The sequence below is a fragment of the Harpia harpyja genome, chromosome 19 (assembly GCF_026419915.1).
Source record: "Harpia harpyja isolate bHarHar1 chromosome 19, bHarHar1 primary haplotype, whole genome shotgun sequence".
Lineage (NCBI taxonomy): Eukaryota > Metazoa > Chordata > Aves > Accipitriformes > Accipitridae > Harpia > Harpia harpyja.
In genome coordinates, this window is record NC_068958.1 from 3802149 (window position 1) to 3829599 (window position 27451).

At 53.8% G+C, this 27451-nt stretch overlaps 3 protein-coding genes, 2 long non-coding RNA genes and 2 other non-coding genes across 10 annotated transcripts; 3 read left to right on the forward strand and 4 right to left on the reverse strand.

The window, feature by feature from the left end:
- The first annotated feature begins 3043 nt into the window (after positions 1-3043).
- On the forward strand, positions 3044-5905 carry LOC128154515 (uncharacterized). The gene is made up of 2 exons (XR_008239362.1): positions 3044-3262; positions 5559-5905. It is a non-coding gene; the product is annotated as an uncharacterized LOC128154515 (long non-coding RNA).
- Positions 5906-6442: 537 nt separating this feature from the next.
- DIPK1B (divergent protein kinase domain 1B) lies at positions 6443-14308 on the forward strand. Of its 2 annotated transcripts, XM_052815117.1 has the most exons (6): positions 6443-6603; positions 9018-9140; positions 9591-9725; positions 11951-12058; positions 12259-12435; positions 13067-14308. In XM_052815117.1, exons 1-6 carry the CDS (start codon positions 6541-6543, stop codon positions 13877-13879), a joined length of 1419 nt encoding a protein of 472 aa, XP_052671077.1. In that variant the 5' UTR covers positions 6443-6540; the 3' UTR covers positions 13880-14308. The 2 variants fall into 2 exon arrangements, with proteins under 2 accessions (XP_052671077.1, XP_052671078.1); XM_052815118.1 differs by lacking the exon at positions 9018-9140.
- Positions 14309-16646: 2338 nt separating this feature from the next.
- On the reverse strand, positions 16647-21966 carry LOC128154447 (uncharacterized). Of its 2 annotated transcripts, none has more exons than XR_008239343.1 (5): positions 21557-21966; positions 20941-20997; positions 20069-20118; positions 18835-18884; positions 16647-16869 (listed from the first exon to the last, which is right to left on the reverse strand). It is a non-coding gene; the product is annotated as an uncharacterized LOC128154447 (long non-coding RNA). The 2 variants fall into 2 exon arrangements; XR_008239342.1 differs by having other exon boundaries at positions 21545-21962.
- Positions 19895-20028, reverse strand: LOC128154861 (small nucleolar RNA SNORA17). Its single transcript, XR_008239452.1, has one exon. It is a non-coding gene; the product is annotated as a small nucleolar RNA SNORA17 (small nucleolar RNA).
- On the reverse strand, positions 20609-20741 carry LOC128154860 (small nucleolar RNA SNORA17). Its single transcript, XR_008239451.1, has one exon. It is a non-coding gene; the product is annotated as a small nucleolar RNA SNORA17 (small nucleolar RNA).
- A 608-nt stretch (positions 21967-22574) lies between the features above and the next one.
- MRPS2 (mitochondrial ribosomal protein S2) lies at positions 22575-24490 on the reverse strand. 2 transcript variants are annotated; one of them, XM_052814832.1, is made up of 4 exons: positions 24402-24490; positions 24253-24306; positions 23886-24015; positions 22575-23509 (listed from the first exon to the last, which is right to left on the reverse strand). In XM_052814832.1, exons 1-4 carry the CDS (start codon positions 24427-24429, stop codon positions 22966-22968), a joined length of 756 nt encoding a protein of 251 aa, XP_052670792.1. In that variant the 5' UTR covers positions 24430-24490; the 3' UTR covers positions 22575-22965. The 2 variants fall into 2 exon arrangements, with proteins under 2 accessions (XP_052670792.1, XP_052670793.1); XM_052814833.1 differs by lacking the exon at positions 24253-24306 and having other exon boundaries at positions 24402-24444.
- On the forward strand, positions 24477-25848 carry PIERCE1 (piercer of microtubule wall 1; the record flags this gene model as incomplete). The annotated part of the gene is given in 4 exon segments (XM_052814834.1): positions 24477-24521; positions 24523-24797; positions 24875-24953; positions 25176-25848. Coding segments are annotated over 4 exon segments (585 nt in total), but the record flags the coding sequence as incomplete, so codon positions are not given.
- Between the last annotated feature and the right edge of the window lie 1603 nt (positions 25849-27451).

Below are 27451 nucleotides of genomic sequence, written 5' to 3' on the forward strand. Positions count from 1 at the left end.
ACCACCGCCTCTCGTTGCAGTCACCTTTGAAGGTGATCCCGTCCTGCTCCCAAGCACGTTTTCCAGCTTCCTTCTCTGGCTCTCCAAGGGAAAATGGGCTCCAGCACCTGCACAGACACTTGCTGGGGCTGAGCACAGGAGCTGCATGGAGAAGAAAAATGGGTGTTGCCACCTCAGAGCAATGGAAATGTACTGACACCGTTGGGAAGGGCGGGAGGGAGGGATGCAGCCTGGGGCACTTCCAGCACGAAGACCGTTTCTCTTGCAAACAACTCCAGCTGAGCCACCGGGCAGGGCCTGAGCTCAAACGTAGCCTGGATCCCTGAGCAAGCTTGCTGGGACCCATCACACCACTGCCAGGCGGCAACTGGATTTAGCACAAGCACGATGTAAAACCAGTACCCAGCACTTTGGACACGTGAAATTAGTACTCAGCTCTTCCTGGGGTACTTGTGTGGGAACAGAGGGTCTGGGCGATTTGGGGTGCCAGGTAGGGTGCTGGGGTACCTGGAATTGGATGCCATGAACTCCCCAGCTGGTCCCCTCTCATTGCACAGCCTGGATGGAGCTGCCAGTGTGTTGCAACTGGCTCAGGATCTCCTCCAAGTGCCAGAGTCCAGCACAAGGTGAATTCTTTTCCTGGCAGGCCTCCCTGGACACTGGAAATAAAACATGTGCACCTCAGCGGGCTAAAATCCACACAGGGAATATGTCTCCATGAAACAAACAGTTTCTCTTTCTCCGTTTCCCCTGTTATTGATTAATGCCTCTTAATGACTCCAGCTAAAAAAATCTTGTAGTTGCCACCTGTCACGGAAGATCAATGGAGCAGCATTAGTGAGAGATATAGAGGCAAACTGTCCCGGGCGAGTTCGCTGCAAAAGCCATCTCTGGGAGCAGCACCGCCGTCTGCTCAATCAATAGTTCATCATGACCTCTCCCTCTTGCTTGCTTTTTTTCCCCTTGAGCTAGCTGGGCAGCAAAGTCTGCTCCAAGCTTTCACAAGGACTAGATTATAACCAACCCGATTGATCTGATATGTAAAGAATAAAGGGGCCTCTTAAGCCAGCTGTCTGCACTGGAAAAACTCAAGTGGCTGCACAGACAGGGTCAGACCCTCATTAATTCCTGGATGCTCGGGACCTCGCTCACACGATGCGTGAAACCTGTACCGCAGCACTGGAGGGAGTCAATTAGTCATGATGAATCCAATCCCACTTGCCCCGGAGCTTTCCTAGTCATCTGCCTGTGCTGCCGGAGCCTTTTCACGAGTCCATCACCACCGGAGCCACCATGCCCTGTCCCTCCTGGCCCCCCTTTCTGTGATACCTCCTTGTTTCTCCTATTTCTCTTTCTCCAGAAATCACGGCGCTCAGTGTGTGGGGAGGAGGGGGAAGCCCTTGGCTGCTTCCCGCATGTGTACCACCAGCCTGTGCTGTAACATGCCGTGGCGAGCAAGCGCCTGCCCCAGCTGAAGCGTGGCCATGCGTGGGGGTCCTGGGCAGAGGAGGTGAGGGGGGGGTCTCCTTTGCTCAGGCAGCTGCCACCTTCTTGAAAACCCTTGCTCTTTGGCACATCAAGTCTCCAAACTGGAGCCTCTCTCCTGCAGCCACCTGAGGTTAATAAACAGGGAACACCTGGAAGATGAAGGCTGACTTAAAAACCCAAGAGCTGTGTATGTGTTCTGCCAGCACAGCACCACTTAGAGATGCTGCGATATTTCACAGCTCAGATGGCCGTGCAGGCTGCAGCTCTGAATAAAATTAATTTCCTGCTCCGTGTTGGTGCAGCTGTGTTGTACCGATGCCGTGGGTTACTCGATGCGGTTCAGATATCGGCTGGGAGAGCCCGACCCCTTGGTAACACAGCAGCACGCTGGGCACGACCCCAGGAGGTTGCAGGGGTGTCTGTGAGCATCTGAACGGCACTGGTGGGGCGAGGGACCTCCAGCCTTTGCCTGGCCTGTGCCACGCCGTGCTGCCACCGGCTCTTGTTTGCCAGGGAGAGGAGCGCTGAACGGCCGGCTGCGAGCCAGCGCGTGTTTGGATGCTGTCCCTCTCTGAGCACACTGGCCTGTGTGTGTCCGCACACCGCGGCCGCGGCTGCTCATCCTGCCTGCACACCTCTGTCTCCTCTGGGGCCAGCTGAGCCCCGTGCCTGCTTCCAAGGAAAGACCCCCCTGCCAAGCCAGACTTTGGGAGCCAAATGCCCAGGGAGAAAGCCATGTCCTGGCTCTCGCAGCACCAGGAGTGCTCTGGCTTGGGGAGGGCGGGGGGAGCTGTGCGGAGGGGCTGGGGGCTGGCAGGGGCTGTCTGCGGGCACCAACGAGGGAGGAATCCCCCGGTTGTGTCTCCTACCGCGAGCCGTGACGATGAATAACTCCTTAACCAGCTAAGCCTGCGCAGGGATTTGCTTGCTCAGCCTCCTTGTCCATGCTCCTTTGCAAGCTCCTTTTTCTCCTCGGCTGGGAAGAACCCCCGGTTGGCACATGACAGAAATCCTAATGAGAGCAGCTCCCCTTCCAGAGCCGCTGGGCTGGCAGAGCCGCAGGGCTCCCGGCCACAGCCACCACCCTTTGCCTTTAACCCTGGCGCTGCCTGCAGCGGAGCGCTCAGGCTGCCCCTTTTACACCCCACGGTTCAGTCCCGTGGCTCTTGGCGAAGGGCAGGGGTGTCCCTGGGGTGTCCCCCGTCCAGGGGGCTGGTGGTGAATGGAGGGTGAGACCCCCAAACCGTCCCCAGCAAGCCAGGAGCTCTGCAGGGGCTGCACGCCTGGCCCAAAGCATGCAAAGAGCCCCAGCAGCCCCAGCTTTTGACACCCCCCCAAATTCCACAGTGCTTAATTACAAGTAGCAGGGATTTGGAAAGGAAGCGGAGGGGGCGAGCATAGGACAGATTGGAGGGAAGATTGTGCTGGGGGTGGCAGGGCTGTCAAGCCAGAAACACAAGAGCTGATTAGCATTTCTAATTATAACCGCTGCGCTCAGCCCCATCAGGGCCCGTCAGGCAGGCCGAGGCAGCTGACAGCGTTGTGCGGAGCCAGCTGCGGCTGCCATGCAGGAAGCGCGGGCGATCAGCCTCAAATCCTTAAAGGATGCACAGAAAAGAGCATTAGAGCCCTGATCCGTCATCTCCTGAGCTGCGGCAGCGCCTGGGAACACCGGGTGTCATCACAACCCCCCGGGGACAGAAATCCCTCTGGTTTGTGGGCACGGGACTGATCCTGACGGCACTGCTTGGAGAGGGGAGAGCGTGAGCAGGGGGTGAGCACGTGCCCCGCTTTCGGTTCTGGGTCTTGCACCCCCCTGCCAAGCAGCGGCTCTGGGCACTGCGGGCGATGGCGTCGGGACACGCTGTCCCTGGCTGTCACCCACCACTGGCATCCCACCCAGAGGAAGGTGGGTGGCAAGGGGTGCTCTGGAGGGGACGAAGGGACGGGTGGGTGGAGGTCCTCGCTCACAAGTCAGGGCTGCTCTGTAATTTGCTGTTAGCACTAGCTGGCAAGATAATTTATTCAGCAGTGAATGACGTTATCATGTAATTGGGTAAATATTATGGGCCAGTAAATGACCGTTACAGGGCTGTGGGTGCCCTGAGAGCTCCCATGTCCCGAGGGCACAGTGCTCTCCGGGATGTGCCTGCAGAGCCACCGCATGGCTGGGAAGTGATCAGAGGCGAGTGTGCCGCACACCGTGGGTTTAGCGGAGATTAGCAGGGCTGTCGTGGGCTGAGTGACCCAGGAGAAACTGAAGCGACTTAATCAAGGGAGTGAGTGAAAGATTCCCAGGGACGACATCAGCATCGACTACTTTCAGCATCTACTGGATGCTGACAGCTCCTGGGGGACCACGTTCCTCACCTCTGTGACACACAGAGCAGCTCTGGATGCCTGCCGGCTGCCGGGAGCCTGGCCTGGCAGTGCCGGGAGATTTCTGGGAAGGGGAGAGACCCCTTGGACAGGGGCAGCCCAGGCTGTGGGAGCGGGGCGGTAATACGAGCATCTCTGGTGGCAGGTCCTCCATGTGCCTGGGATATGAACGGGAGACAGGCACCAAGGGGAGAGATCTCACTGCCCTTGCGCATTGAATATAAGATATAATCACACCTGCAGAATTTTTATTAGTCTTTTGATTGGATTAATTAATCATTCAGTGATAACTGCTCATTAGGCATTCCAACGATCAATACTAATCACTTAATTACTTGGCGTATTACGGCTCGGGAAGGCCTGCTCATTCCTAATTAGATTCTCTGGACAATCCACCCCTGAACGTTGCAGAGCCCCACAGCAGAGGTCCGTGGCATTTCAAGCCTCTCTCATCTTTGGCGCAGGTGTGTCATTTCCCATCCCCGATGAGGGTTTAATCCTGCTCACCCCCCGAAATCAGGGCTCAAGGCGCAGGGAGCCGCAGCAGGAGGGTGAACCGGGGGAGCGCTCGTGGGCAGCATGGGATTCTGCTGAGCCCAGGCAGTGGGAGAGAATTTGTGCCATGGGCACTGTGGGGACTTCACTGCAGGCAGCTGCCCTGGCAGGACAAATACCAAAAGGCATCTCCGTGCTTAATCGTGATGGGGCTGGGCAGCCAGGAGTCGGGACAGAGGTGAGGGGCCTGGGGTGGGCAGGGCAGGAAAGCTGCCTGCTGCTGCTCAGCCTCCCGAGGCGGCACCAAGGGTGGTGAGAGCCAAATCCTGCTGAGGAAGGCTCAGGCGAGCGTGAAAATAACCATCTTCAGGCTGGGAGGGAAATAAAGAATTTATTGGTGCTTGAGTAGAAGAGCTATTTCCCTGTAGCTGCGAAAGAAAGCAGCATGTCGCAGCAGTGGGACCCCTGGGGACCCTCCTCATCCTCACAGCTGGCTCAGCTATCGGGCACCCAGCAATGCATCTTCCTGTCCCCGCTGTTTTCCAAATTACCAACCCCACCACAAAAAAAAATAAATCACAGAGGCTCTCTTTTTTACTGCGCTAATTAAAACTATAAATAAGCTGTGTAAGCTCCAGAGAACCATCCCGGCTTCAGCAGGACGTAAAAACATGCACGAACGAGAGCTGCAGGCAGACGAGGCGACGTTAACCCGGCCCCGTTACTGAAGCAATGCCGCGGGCAACGTCTGCTTGTTCCGAGGCGAGTGTGGAGGTCAGGGTGCTGCGCTGGCTTTGCACAGCGTGACAGCAGCAGGGATGTCCTCGATGTTAAAAGAAGGCAGCAAACAAGCCGCAGGATTTGGGGTGTTTTGGTTCGGTTTTGTTGTGATGCTCATTATTTATCACCGCTGTTCAGATTAGGCCAGCAAAGGCTTTTGCTCGTTAGTCCTTGGGCACCTGGTGCTCGACACCGAGTAGGAACCGCTGGGTATGAAGCGACCAGCTTGTTTTCAAAGGTCATTTTAAGCCCAATTCAAATGGAAGGAAGCAATCTGAACCACGAAAAGGGGACAAATGGATCATCCGAAGACTTACTAACAGCGAGCGAGGAATTATCTTAAACAACGGCCTCGTGACTGACCCTCCCAGACCGTTTTCCATCATATTTTTGTCTCTCTTTCCCCCTTGCTCTAGCTCGCCTACGCGTACTGCAGCCCCCCTGGATGAGAGGCTGTCCCTCGGTGCCGGACACAAAGCAGCCCCTGTCTTGCCTCGAGGTTTCCCTGCCCAGAAGCAATGCAAACAGGGGGGACAGCCGCTGCTGCTGCTCGGCTTTGAGATTGAGAAGGGAGACGGCGAAGAGGCGAAAGAGCAGGGGCCATGGCCGGTCTCAGCCCTGGGGTTGTGGGGGGGATGCAGCCCCCCCCCGGCCGTGCTCGTAGGTTACCGGCTGCAGACCGGGGAGGGGGCTTTTCCAGGCTGCCACCCGAACTAGCTTTAAATAAAACCTGAGCTGCTGCGAGTGCTGAGGGCCAGGGCGAGCGGCTTTTGCATGAACCCCGCTCTGCCGGGGTCAGCAACCGGCCCCGGGGCTGGGGGACCCTGCGTGGGACCCCAGGACGGTGGGATGAGCCTGGGGCTGGGATCCTCGGGTGGGGAGAAACCCCGGGGCTGTGGGGTAGGATGCCGGCTTAGGATCCCCAAATAGGGAACCCTGGAATTGGGTTGACCCGGTGTGGATGCGATCCTCCCGGGACCCCGGGGCGGGTGGGGTGAGGACTGATACCGCGGGGCCGTGCCGAGCCGAGCCCAGCCGAGCCGAGCCGAGCCGAGCCGAGCCCAGCCGATCCGATCCGATCCGATCCGATCCGATCCGATCCCGGCGGCAGCCCCCCGCCTCCCCGAGCTGCGGCGGAGCTGCGTGCGCCGCCCCGCGCCGAGCCGGGCGGAGCCGCGCCGAGCCCCGCCGGGCCGGGCCGGGCGCGCTGCGGCGGTACGAGCGGGCGGCACGGCTCGGTCCCCGCCTCCCCCCTCCCACCAAATCCCGGTGTGTGTCGTGTCGTGTGTGTTCCCCCCCCCCCCCCCAACCCCGGCACCCCGGCGGCGAGGCGGGGGCCGCGGCAGCCCGGCCATGCCCCCCGGAGCTTGAGGCCCGCGGCCGCGGGGCGCCCGCAGCATGCGGAGGATCCGGCGGCTGGTGCATCTGGTGCTGTTCTGTCCCCTCTCCAAGGGCCTGCAGGTAGCGGGGGGGGGGGGGGGGCGGCGGTGGTCCGGTCTTGGCGGGGAGGGGGGGGGGGCTCGGTGATGCCCGTCTCCGCATCCTGGCACCGGTCGTGCACAAAGGGATGCTCCGCCGCGGTCCGGTGCGAAGGGGGCTGGGGGGTCGGGGAGCGGCACCGGGGGGGGGGGGGGGGGGAACCTGGACCGGCACCCGGGGGGAACCTGGACCGGCACCGGGAGCCGCAGGCGGTTGCATAACCCGCGCCGCGCTCCGCGGTGCTGCGGGGGGGGCCGCACCGGCCGTGAAGCACCAGGGCAGCCCATCCATCAGTCCGCATCGGTGAATGGAGAAGCCGATGCAGCAGTGCAGGGCAGGGATGACTCCTTCCCTCTTTTCCTTTCTTTTCTTCTTTTTTTCTCCTTCTTCCCATCCCTGAGCTGGCGGGGGGGGGGGGGGGGGTTGCTGGGGATCTGTCTCAGCGCTCCGAGGACCCAGCAGTGATGGGGCCGGGGATGCTGTCCTGGGTGTTTTCTCTGCAACCATGGGATGAGAAACTTTGACTCTGGTGAAGGTCCTGGACCAGAGAGGTCATCCCGCTGGAGGGGAGAAGGGGGGACACGGGAGGGGATATCTGGTGGGCAGAGGGTGCTGGCAGGAGGTGGGTGCAGAGCTGGAGCAAAGCCCTGGGCTCACTGGGTGCGGGAAGGGCTGCGTGGTCAAGGGGAGCCTTTAGAGAGGTGGCTTTGTGGGTCCCCAGGACAGCCGAGAGCTGGATGGGTGCTGCAGCTTTGCTCCCAGGGGAGATGGGCAGTTGGCTGCTGAGCCGCCTCTGCAAGCTGTCTTCTTCCAAGACAAAAGGCCTGAGGAGCGGTTGCGTGGGGCCGCGGCGGTGGGCAGGGGCTGGGGACTGGGTCTGTCAGGGAGGGCGAAGCTGGGCGCAGAGCGAGGGTGGGGTGGGAGTTGGGGGTAGCCCTTGCACCGGGATCGCCCGCGCAGATACCCCATGGGAGGGGAGGTGACAGCCACGCCAAGCCGCCCCAGGGAGCACACCAGCTCTGGCATGGTCCCCACCGCTGGGACCCACCGTGAAACAACCCCCGTGTTCTCAGAGTGCTGCAAGGGAGCAGCGGGGATGGAGCAGGATTTTGTGATGCTGCATCCATTTTGCCTTTGAAGTCAGCTCCAGCCCAAAGTCACTTCCCAGTCCCCCAGAGTCGCCCTAAAACTAAACACAGCAACTGACACAAGCGAAGGATAACACCCTTCGGCGCAGGCTGCCAGCCAAGGTGGTGGGCAGGGAAGGCAGCAGGCAGGGAAGCCCCCCATCCCCTGAGACTGAGCCCCTGGAGGAAACCTCAGCACCGGCTATGAATCCAAAATACTACCAAAGCCCAGTGGAACATCTCGTTGCAATGCATCCCCCACCTCCACGTTTCTTTCTGCCATTTAGGGGACGATGAAGCCAGTGCTCCCTATGCTGTGCTGAGGTTGCAGTCCTGACCCCCCCTTCTGCCCCAGGAACGTGATGGGTTTTAGGTCTGAATAAGCAAAAAGGGACATTTTGGCCATTCCAGGGCTTTGCTGCCCCAAGACGTGTCTCTAGTTGGAAGTCTGCGGAAAGGGCCCCTTTGCTGAGGGCAGGGGACCTGGTGGGCCATGTCCCCACCACTGGGCAGTTTTTGGGGGGCTGCTGTGTTGGCGAGGATCTTACTGGTCGCAGTGGTGTATGTCTGACTTCAGGGACTTGAGCTGGTTTTCAGCTCACAGGAGCAGCCACCCATCCTTTGCCTTTGCCAAGTCCTTGCCATGGTCAGGTTTTCTTTAACAGGCGTTATTTAGCGGTGCCATTGCTCGACAGACAGACTGGGCATCGTGGCCTGCTTCACACTTCGGCATTTCCAATTAACATGCAAAATGTCATGATCTCGAGGCAGACCTGCCTGCTTTCACCCTTGCCTGCCGATTCCTGTGAAGCCCGTTCATCGGGTCCGGGGCAAGCCGAGCTGCTGGCTGCAGCCAGTGCTTCAGGAGGGCAGCAGGCTCCACCGCCTCTGGTTGCTGCCATCCATGGGGCAAAACCCTTACAGTGCTTGGCGAGGGGTCAGGGTGGAGGCATTTTGGAGGTGGGAGCAGTTTTGGGCTACAAGACTCAAGCGAGGATCCCTGGCAGGTTGTAACGGTGCCGCATCCGCTCAGATCCAGCCCTGTCCCAGCAGCAGGTCATGGTCTCACCGGCTCATGCAGTGCAAGGAGAGAGGAGGGTTTGGAGATGGCCACTGGCCAAGGGCTCTCTTGGCCTGCTGTGAAGCAGGAATTATCTATAGAAACTGGAGGGAATGGGGTGTTTGACGCAAGGATTAACTCCCTGCCCTTAGGAACTGCCAGGGATCTGCGCCATGCTATACGGGTCAGGTAAACAACTTATATTGCAGGGAGGCCAGATGACAGCAGTGCTGCTGTTGCAGGGTCAGAGGGGAAGAAACGAAGCCAGGAAAACAAAATCACGCTGCGAGCCTCTGAGTTGTTTGCACGGAGTATTACCCATGTGCTTCCAGGTTTGTTACTCACCCGCTCCCACACGGGAGCTGGCAGTGGCAGCCTCCCATGTCCACGGGGCTGTGCAAGGGGGGGTCTGCTGAGAAGGGTCTCCCCGGGCAGGAGCAGAGCCTCTTGCAGCCCCGACGGTGAACCCGGGGGTTGCAGAGGGCAGCGGGCTCTCTCCTCGCACTGGCAGGAGAGCGGGCACACGCGGCTGCAGCTCCCAGGCACGGGGATGTGCGGCATCCAGCTCCTCGCAGCCCAGTGCTGTAATCTCCCTGCTTTTAGGGAATTTTAAGTGACCTACTTGCAGCAGGAGTTGCATAATAGACTGGTGAATATATATAAAAAAGGCTGAAGGTTTCACCAGTGCTCAGGTTGGTTTGTATAAAAGAAGTCGTCCTTGTCCAGCCACTGCCAACCCGTGCAGAGCCCTGGCCTTCACCAGCGTTTTCTTTTCCTTCCAGAGTCGCCTCCCGGGCATCAAGGTGAAATACCTGCTGGTGGTGTGGCTGGGCATCTTCGTGGGCAGCTGGGTGGCATACATGCATTACTCGTCCTACTCCGAGCTCTGCCGCGGCCACGTCTGCCGGATGATAATCGTGAGTGGTGGCCAGCAGTCTTCGCGGCCGTGCTGGTCCCAGTTTGGGGTACCGGGGTGAGCGGGGCTGCAGGAGCCCCATTTCCAGCCCCCCAAGCCCTGTGCCGTGCCTTGCAGCCGGGCAGGCAGCGCCGGGGCAGCATCCTGCACTAGAGCTGGGCCGAGGAGCCCTCCTGGCAGCCGATTCCCCGGCACCGTCCCTGGCGTCACGCGGCACTCGGAGCGGGAGAGGTGACCTTATCCTGCCAGGGCGATGGCGAAACAATTTAATGAGATGTCGGAGGGAAGCAGGCCAGGGCAGGCCAGGCAGACGTGGGCAGATTAATGTCTGTGGAGATGAAGTTGCAATGTCAGAGCAGGATCTGCGGGCAGGGAGAGCATCGCGCCAGCACCCCCGACCTCCCCAGAGCCATTGAAAAAAGGGGAGCAGCCAGGCCACGGGTACCTATCTGTAACTGCTGGCATGCCCTAAAGAAAGCACCAGCATGCACAAAGAGCAGGCCCCTCACGAGAGCTTGGCTTGATGCATTTTGCCCCTGCCGGGGGTTTGCGGTGGGGTGCAGCCTTCTCCCCACAGCATCCCCAGGGCTGGCAGCCAAGTGAGGCTTCTCTGGGACTGCGGTGTGAGCCCCGTGGCAGGGGAGCAGGTCACCTGCCCAGCCTAGGCGAGGAGGGGGACGCCAGGCTCTGTCTGAAAATGCCTCGTTCATCAATCCTTCAGCACAGAAGGGAGGCAGGAATTGCCATAACAACAGCGACGATCGTTTAATTTGATTTTCTGCATGACTCTGACCACGGGGTCCCAGGCTCTAATTCCTGCTCTGAGCTTGGGGTTTAAGATGCCGCATCTGGCCGTGTCCCCTGTGAGCAGGTCCAAGGGTTAATTCCCATCCACGTCGGGGAAAAAAAAAGAGGGAAAAGATGCAGTGAATTTCTGCAGCTCCTGTTTTCAGCCCTGAGGCTGTTGTGCCCTCGCTGAGAAGCTGCAGCCCCTCCTGCCCAGGGATGCCTCCAGCTCCCGACCCAGCCACCCCGCTTGCGGATCAGAGCCACCGTCTGTCCCTGTCCCTGCCACCGCCTGGACGGGAGCCAGCCCATTTTACAGCAGGGGCTGCTGCTCCGCTGAGCCCGTGCATCCTCATCCTCATCCTCACCCAGCCCCACGCTGCCCTCTCCTCCAGCCCTGGCAGTTCCCCTAACCCCCTGGACTTGCAGCGGGAGCACTCAGGAGCAAATCCCCCTGCGGTCCCTCCAGCAGCTCGGGGAGGGGGGTCCCTGCCAGCCCAACCCCACCTTGCCCAAGGCACCCAAAGGGCCCTGCCTGCAGCCGGGAGTTCTGCCCACAGCTGCTGCCCGTTTGGCCGGGGCTCAGCCCCAGCTGCTCCTACACACTGCTCTCTCCGTGTCTCCCCCATTAAAGTCCTTGTTCTGGGGCTAGTAGAAATCTTTGGGTCTTAGAGCAGAGAAGATTTTGGGCTGGGATTTCTTTGGAAGACAGAGTGGGGAGTTTGGGGGTGCTAGAAGGGGCTGGACTTTGAGCAACTGGCACTACAGCTCCCCAACGAAAGTCTGAGCACCAGGCGTTCCCCTCTCCCCCAGACACCCTGAACTGGCCGAAATGGCTGCCAAGGTGCAGACATCGCCCGAAGGCAGCTGAATGCTGTGCTGGCATGGTCGGTGTGCCCTGCAGCTGGTGGCACCCTGCGGGCTGCCAAATCCAAGGCCAAAGTGATATGGGGGTGGTGACCCTGAGCAGCCCCTCTGTGCTTGAGGACCTTGGAATCCCAGGAAGGAAAGAAATGGTCGGCAGTTGGAGATACTGTTCTTGCCTCCAAGCAGCCTGAGTGGGTTTGCAATCAGATGTGCCTCTTTTAAGGGGTGTTTTTCTCTTGCATAAGAGACTCACATGAACTCAGAGGAAATGCGCTCACCGGGGACGCAGTGACATTGATGATGCTTTCCGTTACACATGGTAAACTGAAAAACCAAAGTGCTGGCCCCAGCCCTGCTGCAGGAACGGGGCTTGAGGAGTTTGGGCACGGCAGGTGACGGGAACAGGGCTGGCCACAGCATGGGAGGCTGGAGGGGGGCTTGCACGCCCCCAGCATGTGTGCTTGGGGTGCCGCAGATCATAAGCTGTGGGAATGTGCCTCGATCTGTCGGACTTCTTTGGACGAACAGGGAGCTGCCCCTGCTGAGCTTCTCTCTCTGCCTTCCCCTCTCCAGTGTGACCAGTACAAGAAAGGAATCATTTCTGGCTCCACGTGCAAAGACCTGTGTGAGGAGCGCAGCCTCCTCTTCCAGCACTGCCTCTCCTCCTCTCCCACCCAGCAGGTAGGTCTCTGCCACGCCGGGGAAACCACTGCACAGCAGGGAATGGGTACAAGCATCAAACCCAGGAAATGTCCTCCTCCCTGCACGTCTACTCCTCACCCCATCCCTGGTACCCATCCCGAACCGAACCAGAAACTAGTTCTCTGCACTTGCTCTTGTTTTTCTCCTGTCTTGGCCATATCCCCTCTCCTTTGCTGTAGGTTTACAGTGGGCTCTGGAGGGAGAGGGAGGTGATCATCAAATGTGGCGTCGAAGAAGCCTTGAAGGCAGACAGTCACCCAGACTCTGTGCCCAAGAGGGACGTGGTCCTCTTTGACAAACCGACACGAGGGACATCAATGGATGAGTTCAAAGAAATGCTCCTCAACTTCCTGAAGGTCAGTGCGGAGGGTCCCTCCGGGATCCTGTGGGCCTGGGATGCCACTTGTGGTTCAGAAAGACTAAATGCGTCTTTCCTTCCCCTTAAACAAGAGCTCCTCTGGCTCACGCTCCCCCATCAGCTGCTGGGTGCTGGGCAAGGCTCCTTACGGTGTTCTGTAGAGCAAGTGCTGGATTAGCCGAGAAAAACCTCCATTCCCACGCAGGAATTCTTATTTGCAAGATTTTAGTAGCAGCAACCCTGGAGGCCACTCTACTGCGGCTGTGGGTGGCATCTGTGCTGGGCAGAGCTTATTCACAAGCCCACGGCAGCCCTGGCAGTGCCGGCACCGCTGAAGCAGTTACCCCTGTGCAGGGCTTCTGCTGCAGCGGTGGGACAGCAGCGCTGCCTGGTCTTTGCTCTCAAAAGCTTGCTCCCACCTGGGTCTAGAGCAGCCCCGAAGCTGGTAAAATTCTGCTGGAGCTGAATCTATCCAACCATACATAATGGTATGGCACTGAATTTGCTCGAGCATGGTGGCTGTTTCCTCCTCTCCCAAGCTCAGTTCTTTGCTTCTCCAGTTCAGTTTTGTGATACGAAGCCCAGAGAGAGCTGCAAGGGTCTGATGCCACTTCTTGTTCTGTTCACAGTCCAAGCTGGGAGATCAGCCTTCTCTTGCAGCCTTGGTGAGCCGGATCATCACCACAGCAGATGTGAACCGGGATGGGAAAGTGTCTTTAGCAGAGGCCAAATCCATCTGGGCGCTACTTCAGCTCAATGAGTTTCTTCTAATGCTGTCCTTGCATGAGAAAGAGCACACTTCCAAGCTGCTGGGGCACTGCGGGGACCTCTACGTCACCGAGAAGATCCCCCACACCTCCCTCTACGGAGTGGATGTCCCCCCCTTCCTCCAGTCACTGCTGCCTTCAGTCGTCCACCAAATCATCCACCAGTGGTTTGCACCAGCGTGGCCCCGGCGGGCAAAGATCGCCATCGGCCTTCTGGAGTTCGTGGAGGAGATATTCCACGGGACCTACGGGAACTTCTACATCTGCGAGACCAGCTTTAAGAACGTGGGCTACAACGACAAATACGACTTCAAAATGGTCAACCTGAGGAAGGTGGCAACGGAGATGACAATCAGGGGTTTCCTCAAGGGACGTCACTGTGAGCAGAACGTGGACTGCACCTACGGGAAGGACTGCATGGCGACATGCGACAAACTTATGAAGCAGTGCAAAAGCGACGTGGTGCAGCCCAACCTGGCGAAGGTCTGCGGGTTGCTGCAGGACTACTTGCTGTACGGAGCACCGCTGGAGCTGAAAGAAGAGCTGCAGAAACAGCTCCGAACTTGCATGACCCTCAGTGGCCTGGCCAGCCAGATGGAAGTGCACCACTCCCTCGTGCTGAACAACCTCAAGACCTTGCTCTGGAAGAAGATTTCAAACACCAAATATTCCTAACGGGGGAAGCACGGCCCTGGAGTTTAGAATCTGCAATCTTGGAGTAAAGTCCAAGGCTTGAAGGCCTGTTTCTCCATCCTCTCCCCCACAGGAAAAAAAACCACCCTGCACAGGGAGTCCAGCATAGCTGCAGCCCCTTCTCCTTCATGGAAAACCAAGCATCATGACTTCCACCGCCCAGCAGGATCATCGATACAGTCGGCAAGAGCGTGCTGCGGAGCTGGGACAGCAGGAGCCGGGCTGAACGGGCTTGGGGGAAGAAGATGACACGGAAAGCGATAAGGAAGCGGAGCCCAGCTGGACGCATCTAACCGTTTCTTGATTAACAGGAAAGCAGTGCAGAGAGATGAGAATGAATCATTCATGCTGTACTTGTCACATCTTCTTTTGATGAACGTCTCTGATGTAAATAAATAGCTTTTACGTGAATCACACCAGTACATCAATAGCGAAACAGCAGCCTTTTAAGTAACCAGCTTGCTTGTGATCTAAAATGGAGAAAAAGGTAGATTTCCGTATTCAAAAGTCTCTCCTTAAGTGTTTGAGTCATCTACCGTCAGATCCAGCTGTAATTTAGGAAGCAGATAAGCTGTCTTTTCCACAGTGGAGAATCCTGGCAATTCTTTCACTCCTTTTTTAAGTGCCTGACCCCAGACGGTGATGTGATGGCTTGTGTGAGGCTCCCACCCAGCTGCTCCTGTTCACGGTCTGAAATTGGCAGCACAGGCCATTCCCTCTCACGTGCCGGCTTCCGAAGCATCTAGGGCCAAGGAAAAGGGCTAAACATGAACAATCCTGACCAGTTAACATATGTGTTCCGTGTGTTACTTCCCACAATACTTAGAGCAGGGATAAGCCAACCTCTCGGTTTAATTCTCCTAAAACTAAGCTGGGCTTGCACTGCCAAGGTTAAAGATTAATACCAGAATAATCCAGTGCTTCTCTCATTATTAAAATGAATTTCCAGGCAAGCTTTCAGCTGCTTTCAAGACATTTGTTTGACTGTGTAAATACTACCGGGTCTCCAAATATAGTCCATTCCCTTTAAATACTCAATTATAGCAACCTTTTAAAACTATGGGTAGAGTATGTAAACTACCCCGAGCTTGCTGTGTTCCCAGCACAGTCGTATTCCTGCTGATGGACCGTATGCCAGTGCTCTTGCCAACAATTGCTTAGTGAAGTGGAGCGTGTATCTGAAGTACAATCACCAAGAAAAAAATACATCTGGCAGTATATATAGCCTGTGAAGGCAATCGGTGGTGTCATGGCTGCAAATTTATGAGGCCTTTGGAGGAGAGATACCAGTATTTCCTTCTATTAGTTCTATAGGATCATCATTACCTCTCAGTATTATTTATGGAGGAAATGTTTCAGTGTCAACAGTGCTCTAAATCTAGCAGGGAGCCAGTGTAGCTCACTTCCCACAGAGGAGTTCGCTTCACAACATAACTCATCTGTGGGAAGGTTGAGCATTTGTAAGGTTTCTGTGTTTGAAGGGTGGCAAGTTCCTCAGCCCCTCGGAGTCACCCTTAATTCAGTACGAGCAGTCCAGAGGTGGTCAAGGCCCCACCTCCAGGCACAGCACTGGTGGGTGCAGGTGCAGGTTCACCTGCACCGGAGTGTTTGGTGGAGAGCAAAGGCAAGGGCTGGAATTCGGTAATGAGGCTCCATGCAGCCACCCCAGCTCCTCGTCTATTGTCCTGCATTCCCATAGCAACCAGCTCCCCTGACAAATTAATTTTCTTCTGCTATTAGAAAAAGGAACCTAACAACCATGCCAAATCCTCTCCTCAGATTTTCAGGAAAGCCATTTTTCACCCTCCTCTCTCCATTTGTAATTTACTAGTAAATTTTGTCCAGGTAAGCAGCATTCCCACTACACTTAATCCCCACTGCTCCCATCCCCCAAAGCAGTGTTAGATAAAACAGCAGGTAAGCACCTAGAAAAGAGGGAAACAACCACGTTCCTTGCTTATCCACAATCTTAAATATCAGAATCACTTTAAGCATTTATGATGAAAGATGACGTTCAAGGAGAAAGACAGCCCCTGTACTTTAAAGAACTAGCCAAGACAGCTTTATTCAAATAAAGACACTTCTGACAAGAACTGTCACATTACCGCATTATTAATCTGCACACCCCAGCAACAGCAGTGGACGCTCCAGGCATCACTTACGACTCACACACCCCAAGAGCACCAAGTTTTGTTCATCACTAATAAAAAGCACAAGTGTTTTCAGACACGTGCTTATGGTTTACAAGCTACACTGCAATATGGGAGAAAAATGACTAAAGGCAAAGCTATTTTACACTCATGCTGTCTGCAGATTTCCCACATTAGCTGGAAAAAGAGGAAAAGCCAGAACATTGAAAGACTGACCTGATCTCACCAGATGCTGCTGCTTTAGCAGCACAGATTTGTGCCACAAGGGGATGGAGGTAAGCAGCAAGACTTCTACCTTTCATTGTTTAAAGTAAAAAAACCATTCCAGCTCTCATATCCACAAATAAAAGTCTTAAATCCTAAAATGGTTAAAAATTAATACTACTTGCAGTGCTACAAATACACAAGCATAATTATTTCAGACTTATTGTAGGTGGCATCTTTATTTCTTTTTTTTTTTTAAAATTCTTAACCATGTAGAGAAAACACAGATTGAAACAACAGTGCTTTTAGAATATGAGCCGAGATGACTGGGAGAAAGGCAAGATTGCAACCCCTACGGCTATTCAACAGGAGTACAGCAAAAGCAGAAGGGACACTTGGAGCAGAACAGCTGTAATTTTTTTTAGACAGACAGTTGAGTACACAGGTTACAGCAAACATTCAGAACCACAAGCTGCATCACATGCATTTTGGCTGTAGTGTGCTTGAACCCATGTGTGAGAAAAGATGAAGTTTCAGGAATCTTCAAATGCAGACACTGCCAACCATTTATTTTGCTGTAGCCAGGTTTGCTAGAAATTCTAAAACTCAAGGCACGATCTGCAAATAAAAAAAGCCCAGTATGTTAGACAATTTCAAATACAGCCAGCAAAAATTAGCAATAAGTGTCAATACTAGAGCAGCTAATTAATCCATACCATCCAGAGTCCTGCTGTTCACTATGGTACAGTACCTGAGCTAAGGCACTACAGCTAGTTGGGACTAGCTGTAGAGAATTGCTTTTCATTTCAGAGGCAACATTTTCAGCTAACTGAAGAATTACATCAGGTTTGTCTTGGGACCGTCCAAAGAATTTTCACAACCCAGAGGAAATAAAAAAGCTTCATAAAATGAAACCAAATTTTAGGAAAGTCATTAGCTGGGCTCAGTTATCATGATTCACAAGTAAACTTCAGAAAGCAATTTACTTCAGTCCAGAACCACAGGAACACCTTAACTCACACTAGCTGTATTCACTGCGGTCAGCAGAAGCCAAGTGCCCACAAACTTATGTGGATCAGGACCTAAAGCAGTGACAGAAAGCAGATGGCACTAATAAATGAGACTACTTTAGGAGAGGTTCTTTGCCACTACATCAGAAAGGTTTTGAAAAAAGTCTTCTGGCTAAGCACAGTGCACTCTGGCAAGTCTAGGAAAGTGATAATTTAACAGCATGATAGCTGGAGCCTGCTCGTGGTTACTCTTTCACTCTTACGGTCCCTGAAAATCAAAGGTGAGTTTGCCAACTTCAATGCAAACTATTAATAGTGCAGAGAAAGAAAAGCTGGGCTTATTCCAGCGTTCAAAGCCATGACATAAACCAGTTCTAAATGATGAAGGGCTAAGTTCATGTGCAGTAAGATTTTTAATTTCTCTCAAAACCACTTTAATACAAAATATTAATCTTTTCCACAGCTGGCAGCCAGGTAATTCTTTCAGTAAAGCAATATTCATAGCCTGGGATGGCTGCTCAGTCTTGGGAAGATGGTTAACATCAAAAGCTATTAGGAAAATTTTAATAGCTATCCTATGCCTCACACAGTAGAGTTCTAAAGAGAGACTCATTAGGCACTCACCACCCCTACAGGACCCTTGACGCGAGTAAAGTCTGATGAAAAAACTCAAATATGTATTTCAGGGTTAAAAGAAAGTCAGGAAATTTAAATAGAAGAATCACATCTTAAGGCATGCCTCTTTGCATAACCATATCCCCAACAACCTTATTAGCATTCTTTTCCAAAGCCACTGCTGGTAGGCAGTGACTTTTCCCAATTAAATGGCTCATTTTGCAGCCAGCAGCTACCCGCTTGGTTAATGGCACCTTTGGCCCTCATAATGCCCATTTAATGAGGACATTTTCCACCATTTAGCACTGCCAGATTTGTCAAGCTATTAGTCACTGCAAAGCCTCTCAGAGTTTCACAATACTATCTATGTGTAGCCAGAGCTTCTCTCATCACTTGTTTTAATAAGACTGGCACAGCAGAGGCTCATGTGTGCCACATCACCCGAGAAAGGACAGTGACACACGCAGCTATTAGGATATACTGATACCTGTTCTCCCTAGCAGCTCACTGCCTTGGGGGTCAAGTTCCTCTGCCATCATGCTAGCACATAAACACAGCGGAAACCAACTAAAAAGTCACATTGTGCTCAATTATATTTTTGCTTTTTGTCTGCTGTGTTACTAGCTAGAACATGATGCACAAGGAGACTAGATCTTGTCTTGGGAAGAGCAGGGGAAAGCATTCCACTGCTGCACTTACTGAACATTAGTTTAGAAGGACTTTTAAAAAAAGCACTCCACCTGAAGTAGAGGTTTGTCAGCAAAAAAGATGAAGAAATACTGCATTTTTAGTTCTTTCTGCAAGTATGCACTAGTAGCATTCTTTGTTTTATTTGTCCGTGTCCCATAAGAAGTCAGAAGGACAAGATGTACCAACCCAAGGACTTCTACCCAGACACTGGCTGTTTTGGTAATGCATTGAGGTTAGGTACATTTCCAAGAAGTGACGTAATACATACCTTCAATATTTGAAGCAAGTTCCAGAACTCAGTCCTGTTCTCAAAAGTAACTGTAAGAAGGAAAAAGACCTTCAGTTTGGGTTTTTTGGGGGAAGGAGTGTTGGGTTGGGTTTTGTTTGTTTTGTTCCCCACCCCACCCCAAAAGCAAGCATGATTATAAAGCTGCATTTCAGAAGATTGCCGATTGCATCTTCTGGTCAAACTTAGTCAGCACCCTTGGAAGTCAAGATGCTGTTGGCTGAGTGTTTTATTAGTGTTGGGAATAGGGTGCAATTTTCTCCACATGCTAAATCCACACCCATTTGTTTCTAGATCATGCCAACACGTTGGAAACAACAAACTTGAGTGCCTTTTTCCCCCATCTCCTCCACTCCCTGGTGTGATTCTTGGTATCTACATAATGCTAAACCCTGCAACACGCAAGAGGTGCCCTTTCACAGACAGAACAGGCAGCCAGCAAGGACATCTTGCAGGCCATAAAGGATTGTTGAAGGCAAAAATAGAATTCAAGAATAGAGCTGTTGCTTCTGTTTGTCCTTGCAAAAAAAAGGACGGACTTTCCCCTGATGCAGTTAAAATTGCTCCATCTTCCGCTGATTCTCTGGAGAAAGAGGTACAGATGGAAACATTGTAAAGCTACTAATCTCTGAGCAGTTAACGAGTTTCGGGCACAGGAAGCCTCTTCATCTCTGACCCCTAATGATATTAACGTGTCAGGAGAGCAAATCTCCAAGGACTCAGGACTATTGGAATAAATAGTGCTGGAGTTTGCCATTCCTCCATAACAATAAAAGATATGATAGGCGAGAAATCTGAATTAGCTTTTAACACAGGGTGTTAGTAAAACATAGAAGTTTCACTTCTAAAACATAGAACATGACAGAAGAAAAATAAGTCACATCTCTTATCTGTCACATAAACAAGGTATTCATTAAGAGAATGACTGTCTGCCACACTGAAGGACAGGGCTAGCTTCTGTACCCTGTCCCTCCACAGCTGTCCATCCTTCACGATTTAAGATTAACATTAAAGGAAAAAAAACCAGGAAAAGCAAGAAATAATTGTCAGGTTGTTCATCATTCCTAAGTGCTCACAGGTTTCAGAGCACTAGCAAAGACATTGCCTTTTCTTCTCTGCCACCTAATGACACAAACATGGCACTACAGCCACATCTGCAACACGACTTGGGGCATGGAGCTATTTAACAGGGGAACTTGCATCCGCTGCTGCTCACCTCAGGTCTTTGAGAAGACCTCCTGGGTCTGCCACGTCACACGGCTTTCTCTGAAAAAGAAGTGGAAGATACATACAGCATTTATTTTATATATTTAGACACGCTTCAAAGCCTAGTTATATGGTTATTGTTTCACTGACAACAGAAATTTTTAAGGCCCAGTACGAGAGGGAAGGTAAAGAAATAAATGCATAGCACAGGCATATTTTTACTTTCGGAGAGGAACAGGGTCGGGGCCGCCAGCATGCAACTCCAAGGATGTGCTCCCAGTGATGTCACCAACTTGCCATGTGGCTTTAGACAGATCACTTCAACTCATTCTGTTGTAATACAAGTCTATGTACCAAGAGGATCCTACGGTTTTCAAGGCTAAATAATCAGAAAGCCACACACAGCCTTTCTGCTGCACAGCCACTACAGATCAAACAGAACACCTTTCCGTTCTATTACGTACAGCCCCCACATTTAAGGCAATTTAAAAAAAAAATACGGAAGGCTTAGTTTCTCAGGAGTCTCCTATTAACCACCCTATTTATAAATAATGTCAGGCTATCAATCACTCTGAATGCTCACAGGTTTCAGAACAAACGAGCGTAGAATATAGCCTGTCTCTCTCTGCCACCTAATGACACAAAGATGCCACAGCAGCCACCTTTGCAACGCCTGTGGCAGGTTGAAAAAAAGCCCACAAAGACTGAAAAAGGTGATAGTTAAAAGGTATTTATAAGAACAAGATTATATCACCTACTCAGAGAGTAGTATTACAAAGGTATTTGGTGCACGTGTAGATAGTAAATGTAACACACCTCTTAAGAGAGTTACCAAGGTGGCTGAAGCTTACTTGGACAGCCTCTGTGTTAAGCACCACTTACCCTTGATTTTTCAAGGCACAGAATCTTTTTTCACTTCACCCTTTGTCTTCTGCCAGGCTGAAGAGAGACAAATAAGAAGGAAGAATGCAGTAAATAACAAACGAGTGTTCAGCTGATTGTGTAACAAGCTTCTTTGTGAACTGCACCACTTCACAAAAAACCGTAAGATTAAAATATAAGAAAAAAAAATAATTTGCTTAATATTTTCACTTTAGTTACTCAAATCGGTTTTTAAACATTTCCCTCGAAACCTGGAAAGGTGGCAGCCCTCTATTTTCTCCCCTCCTTCACTGGAAGCATATCCCTTTGCCTTATTCACCTTAATCCTAGTACCTTCCTATACATCAGTTTATAACATACACCGAACATCGCAGTGCCTGAAGGAAACTGAGCACCGGACAGGGCCCAGGGGACCTACAGGTCTCTCCCTGACCGTCTCCAGCCATGTGGCTGCGCGGGGCACGTTTTGTCCCGTCTGAGGCCCAGAAACCTGGGGAGGGGGAGCAGGCCAAGACTGGGGACTAAAGCCTGATTTTCCTGGCGGGGGTCACCCAGATCAGTAAGACCAGCAGCCCACCCAGCTGGACACAGGAACGACCCGCACCTCCACTCACACCTTCCTCCTCCTCCTGCACAGCGAGGGGGGGGGCGTCCTGCCGGTCCGCAGCCATGTCCTCACGCCGCAGCTTTCCCTCGTTCAGCGACGGGGGAGAAGAAGCGAAGAGGAACCGGCCGCCACCACCCTCAAGAAGCTTCGCTGCAACATGGCGCGGGAAGGAGGACCTGGGGAGAGCAGCCGGCGGCCAGTGCGGCAGGAGCCCTGCCCAGAAGGGGCCTACCTCGGCCGGTACCGGCTTCCCGCGCCCGAGGCCTCCCCGTCGGCCCCAGCCTCCCCGCTTGAGGGGGCGAAAGCATCTCCCCAACGCCCGGGCGGTTGCGGCCTCCCCCGCCCGAGGGGACCAGAGACCCTCCTGTCACCCAGCCGGGATGGAGAGGGACCGAGGGAGAGGCCGGCCCCGCTCCCCGCGGAGGGACCCGCCGCCGCCGCCGCCGCTCCTCATCCGGCCGGGCGCCCAGCCGAAAGGGCGGCCTTCTCCCCGCCTTCCGCTTATATAGGGCGGGCGGGCGGAAGCGCCGCGGCGACAATCCGCGCAGCGCCTCGGCTCCCGGCGAGCGACCCCTGCTGGGCGGGAGGACGCAGAGCAGGGAGCGGCCGGTGCGGGGACCCGGGATCGGGACCGCGGATCGGGACCCGCACCGCACCCGGGACCGGGACCCCTGGCGCAGACCTCTTCCCCACGCTGGGCCTGACCCCCAACGCTGTAGGACTGCCCTGAGCCCTCCCCCAGAGACACAAGGTGTGTTAGGGGCTGGATTTCCCTTTTCTCAGCTGCACCCTGCGGTCCCCTACGCCCCACGGTGACAGCAGAGGTTGGATGCTGGGACAAAACAGGGACCCTCCAACCCTGTGACCCACCGGCACCGGTGAGCCTCGCAGCCCCCCACACCACCCTGGCCTGCAAGGCTCTGAGGGTCCCCAGCCTGGGGACACCCTTCACCCCCCCCATCCCATCACCGTAAACATTTGCCAGAGACTCCCCCGTACCTTCCCATTTCACAAGGGAAGAAAGAAAAAGGATCACGGGGGCCTTTATTTGTCAAGAAGAGGCGCAAGATACAAGCGGTTTCAGGTGAGGTCACAGCTCGGGAATCGGAAGGCCACAGGACAGAGGCACCTCCTTGCAACAGGGACAAACACAAGGACAGGAGCCGGGTCTGGCCTGGCTCCGTCTCCCCTTGCATCGCTCCGGACAATTTGTATTTTGAGCTAGACACCCACCGCAGCCGTGACCGCCGCGGGATCTCTGTGCTGCGGCAGAGCTGGCGGGGGTCCCTTCCACAACCAGCCCAGCTCTGCCAAAAGCTGGTGCTCTGGGTGCAGGGTCAGTCCCGCAGCGCCCGCGGGAGCGCAGCAAGACGCCCGTCACCAAGCTGCTGGGCACGGCCGAGCCTGTCCCTAGGGCTCTAATTGCCCTCCGCTTTGCTCCGCAGCTCGTTGAAGACCTCGCTCTGCCTCCTCTTGTCCTTGGCGCGGATGATGGTCATCCTGAAGAGCTTGCAGTAGAGCTCCATGGCAGTGGGGCTGTCGTCGTTCCCAGGGATGGGGTAGGTGATCAAACAGGGGTTGCAGTTTGTGTCCACCACCCCCACCGTGGGGATGTTCATCTTGGCAGCATCCCGGATGGCCACGTGGGGCTCAAAGACGTTGTTGAGGCTGCTGAGGAAGATGAGGAGGTCGGGCAGGCGGACGCCGGGCCCGAACTGGATGTGAGCGTTGGTGAGCAGGCCGCCCTGCCAGTAACGGGTGTGGGCGTACTCCCCGCACTCCCGCGCCGTGCTCTCGACCAGGTGGCAGAACTGGCGTTTGCGGCTGATGAAGAGGATGATGCCCTTGCGGTAGGCAATGTGGGCGGTGAAGTTGAGGGCCAGCTGGAGGTGCTGCATCGTTTGATCCAAGTCGATGATGTCCTGATCCAGGCGGCAGCCGAAGATGTAGGGCTCCATGAACCTGCAGTGGCAGAGGGAGGGCGACACAAGGGGACGCAGGGACAGGGTGCTACAGGCATCGAGCAGTGTTTCTGAACGTGGCGTGGCCCCACCAAACCCTTCCCACACTCCAACTCCCAGCCGATTCCAGAGGTGCTCTCTGCAGAGAACCCTTGTGCGCAGCGTCTGTCCCACCCGGCCTCAGGGGGCTGCAGGTCTCACACACAGTACTAGTCCCTGTACTTTTGCAGGGCAGTAACCGTGCCCAGGCAGAAATGCGGGTCTGTATGGGCAGGTCCAGACCCAGACCCATCTAGTGCAGCCCCCAAAGGCTGACACGGCCTAGAGAAACGCTCCTGATGTCAACGAGCGCTGGATCACGAAACAGGGTCACTCACCTATGCCGACATCCCTTTTTGTGCCCCAGGTGCACCCGAGCATCAAAGAGATCTTTCAGGGAGAAGAGCTCCTTCACGTTGAAGAAGTCGGGGTGGCTGAGAGGCTCGGACAGCAGCTTGTCATCCACAGCTAAGAGAAAGAAAGAAAAAAATAAAATAAATCATTGCTTCCTCTTGTTGTGTTTGCAGGGGACGAGCCGGGACTGGAGAACGAGCCCTGATGCGCCCACGGCCACTTGACTGCAACAAGGGCCTGGCGATACCAGCAAGGACACCGCTCACCGCCCGGCCCCAGGTGCCGGGGCCCGCCTCGGGGGACCCCCCCCTTCTTTCCCCGGGGAAGGGGCCGGTGCGCGGCAGCACTTACCGCGGGGCCGGGCCGCCGCCGGGGCCGGTACGCTGCTGTAGAGCCGTGGGGCTGCTGCGGGGAGAGAAACACGGGGGGGGGGGGGTGGTCACACGGGGCAGGGGGGGTCACACGGGTGGGCCGGGCTGGGAAGGGAACGACCCGCTCACCTGCCCGCAGGAGCCGCGGCACCGCCATGCTCGGGGCCCGGCGGCCGCAGGGCGAGCAGGAGGAGGAGGAGGAGGAGGAGGAGGAGGAGGAGGAGGAGGAGGAGGAGGAGGAGGAAGGTCAAGCGGCGCCTTCCGTTTCCTGCGCGGCGGAGCGGGGGCCGGGCACGGTGCGTGTGCCCTCCTCCCCGGGGCGGGGACGGGGCTCGGTGCGCGGAGCGATCGGTGCCCGCCCGCAGCATCCCGTCGCCGGGCAACGAGCGGCCCCGTTCCCGTTCCGGCCCCCATGTCCCGCCCGGCGGCGGCGGGCAGCCCCGGTCCCCGCACCAGCGACTGCTACCGCACCAGCCCCGGCCTGCCCGGCCGCTTCCAGCAGCCCGCCTGCTTCCGCGGCTACGGGTGAGCGCGGACCCCGCGGAGGTGTTTTTTTTACCCCCCCCGGCACCCCCGGTCCCATCTCTGCTCTCTTCCCGCAGGCAGCCGGAGCCTCACCCCCGGTACCGGACCACCAACCGGGCCTACGGCAGCAAAGCCCCCACGGTGCACGAGGTGCCGGTAGGTAGGGGTGTGGGGTGATGGAGGGGACCCCCACCCGCGGGCTCAGCTGGGGGTTTTGGGGACAGCGCCTCAAAGTTTTGGCCTCTGCACCATCCCCTGGCAACAACCCCCAAGGAGCAGATGAAGTGCCATCATCGTTGCATCCAAACTTCTGCGCGTGCAGGTGCTACCGATGTTGGCATTTAACAACATCTTCCTCCCCTTTTCTTGCTCCCGCAGACCTCCTTCCACGTCACTTCGCACGCGTTTTCGAATACTCTGGCACAGTGTGGCATGTACAGAAATAACGGGCTCAACACCTCCCTGGAGAAGAGCCACGTCACCGGCCCAGACAACTTCATCACCGCCTACGACCACCTCAACTTCCATCCCAGCTACAACCCAAGCAGCCCGTCGCACTGTTAGATCTGCAGCAGTACCAACGACAGCACGAGGCCGCTGCGATATACTGCTGGCCGCCTAGATCAAAACCAAAACCAAACAAACAAAACCATGAGCAAGCAAACGGCACTGACCTTACCCTAAATCTGTTGCTAAGCCTCATCTGAAAGCATGACAGCAGGCACTACACCATTGCACCGTAGCTGCTAAATGGCTATTTCATCAAGAATAAGGCAGGTTTCCATTACAGTCGTGCCCTGTGCCATCAGGCTGGGACAGGGTACTCTTGTTAGAGCCCTTGGCTTCAGGTCACCTCTCCTGAACGCAGACTTGGGATGTCACAGTTGTTATCACTGAGGAGAGTAAAACCATAGAGACCAGCAGGAAAAGAATTCATGTGGCCCACTAATTGGCAGCAGATTAACACACATGCTTCACACTATTAACCATGTAAGTCACGATTTAATGAGAAGTTTTCTCCTGAACACAGGGGAAAAAAAATCTTTCACCTTGGTAATGTGAGACTTGCTATTACAATGTGATGAACAGCTACAAAATTAGCAGGTTAAAGGTAGCAGTCCATTTCTAATACCCCCCCTGCCCAACCCAAACTGTTATATGTTTTGGGTTTTTTTGTTTTTTAAGCAGGACTTCCACCAAGTTAAGGTCACAAATTTAGCTTTGGGGGAAAAGCAGTTTAAGACTGTGTTATCAAACCTGAGTTCAGTCATTTGTTGGGAAAAACACATACAGCCACTTTGGTACCAGATGAAAATCACTAATTTACAGAATGAATGTTATTAGGAATAGTATCTTAATATATAAAGATTGAATGTGATTAAATGTCAGTTGAATAGCTCATATGAACCATTTTACTTGATTTATAGGCAGCATATAGTTATAAACACTAGAACAATACACATTACATATATATGTATGTTCCCTTAACCTCTTCTCTGTCACTAACGATCCTTTAAACTCTTGGCTCATGTACCACATATTAAAATTTACAATTTCTAAACTGTTTCTGTACTATTTAATGAATAACCAAACTGCATGTTTTCCAGCCTTTGGATTTCTTGTTGAAAACATGTTCATCTCTCTTGACTCTCAAAAATAAATGTTTTAAGAAATTATTCAAATAAAGACAACTAATCAAAAAGAAAATGTATTCTTAAGTTTTATTGTAACAACTGTAGTTACACAGCCAGTGAAACTGCATCGTTTAGACAGTAAAGTAACTGCTTAAAAACTAGTCTTGAAGAGAAACTAGTCTGCCTGTTTATGAATGAGAAACGGTCCTACCTTACAGGTATAACATAGTGATAGCATGCATTAAAATGAGCATAATACTATCCTAGCTGTTTGCTAAGAAAATAAAAAATGAGTGTAATAGTATGTCCAAGTACCCCTGCAAATGATATTCTTCATGTTAGAAATATTCCCTGTTTGTGTCATTTTTATATAGTCTTATAAACTGCACAGGAAGCATGACGACGATGTATTTAAACATACTTGCAAGGTAGAGGTGTTCTGTTTAGTTAATAATGTCACTAAGCAAAAATCTCAAGTCCAAAACTGAGCAGGCCTGTACTTGTGCTTTTTCTAAACATTCAAACCCCAGCGTAGCTACATGTTCCTGGCCTCCCCCCCAAGATTTCAATCACGCCTACCAAACAATTCCAGTTTTCACTGCAATGCATTTGGTTATCTCAAACAGAAGAATAGCTGCCTAAATTCACCTTTGCTGAAAACACACCAATACATTGGAACAAGTAAATATACCAAGCAGAAATGGGCCTGAAAAGTTAACTTTTTTAGTATTTAACATAAGAAAATAAATAAGCAACCCTCTATCATTCACTGTTATTCTTCTATTAGACTCTACACAATACCTTGAGCTTCTCATAACTTCCCTCTCTTCTCCTGAAATGAAAAATAACATCAAGAGCTGAATTAATATAAACAGTTGTGACAATTTTACATATATTTTTATCCACAGATTTTTCTGCAGGTGGAATAATTTAGGGATAAGACTGCCTCTTAAAAATAGAAATTTAGTGGCTTTTGTCACATTTTCCTCCTGTTTTCATACTTCATCTAAAAACACCCAC

What these genes read in the sequence shown, in the direction of transcription:
- DIPK1B (XM_052815117.1), top strand. Translation starts at nt 6,541, where the DNA reads ATGCGGAGGATCCGGCGGCTGGTGCATCTGGTGCTGTTCTGTCCCCTC. An exon ending in TATTACCCATGTGCTTCCAG is followed by an intron (nt 9,141 to 9,590) that starts GTTTGTTACTCA and finishes TTTTCCTTCCAG; the next exon opens with AGTCGCCTCCCGGGCATCAA. An exon ending in TGCTCCTCAACTTCCTGAAG is followed by an intron (nt 12,436 to 13,066) that starts GTCAGTGCGGAG and finishes TTCTGTTCACAG; the next exon opens with TCCAAGCTGGGAGATCAGCC.
- MRPS2 (XM_052814832.1), bottom strand. Translation starts at nt 24,429, where the DNA reads ATGGCGGTGCCGCGGCTCCTGCGGGCAG. An exon ending in GCCGCGGCTCCTGCGGGCAG is followed by an intron (nt 24,307 to 24,401) that starts GTGAGCGGGTCG and finishes CTCTCCCCGCAG; the next exon opens with CAGCCCCACGGCTCTACAGC. An exon ending in GGCGGCGGCCCGGCCCCGCG is followed by an intron (nt 24,016 to 24,252) that starts GTAAGTGCTGCC and finishes TCTTTCTCTTAG; the next exon opens with CTGTGGATGACAAGCTGCTG.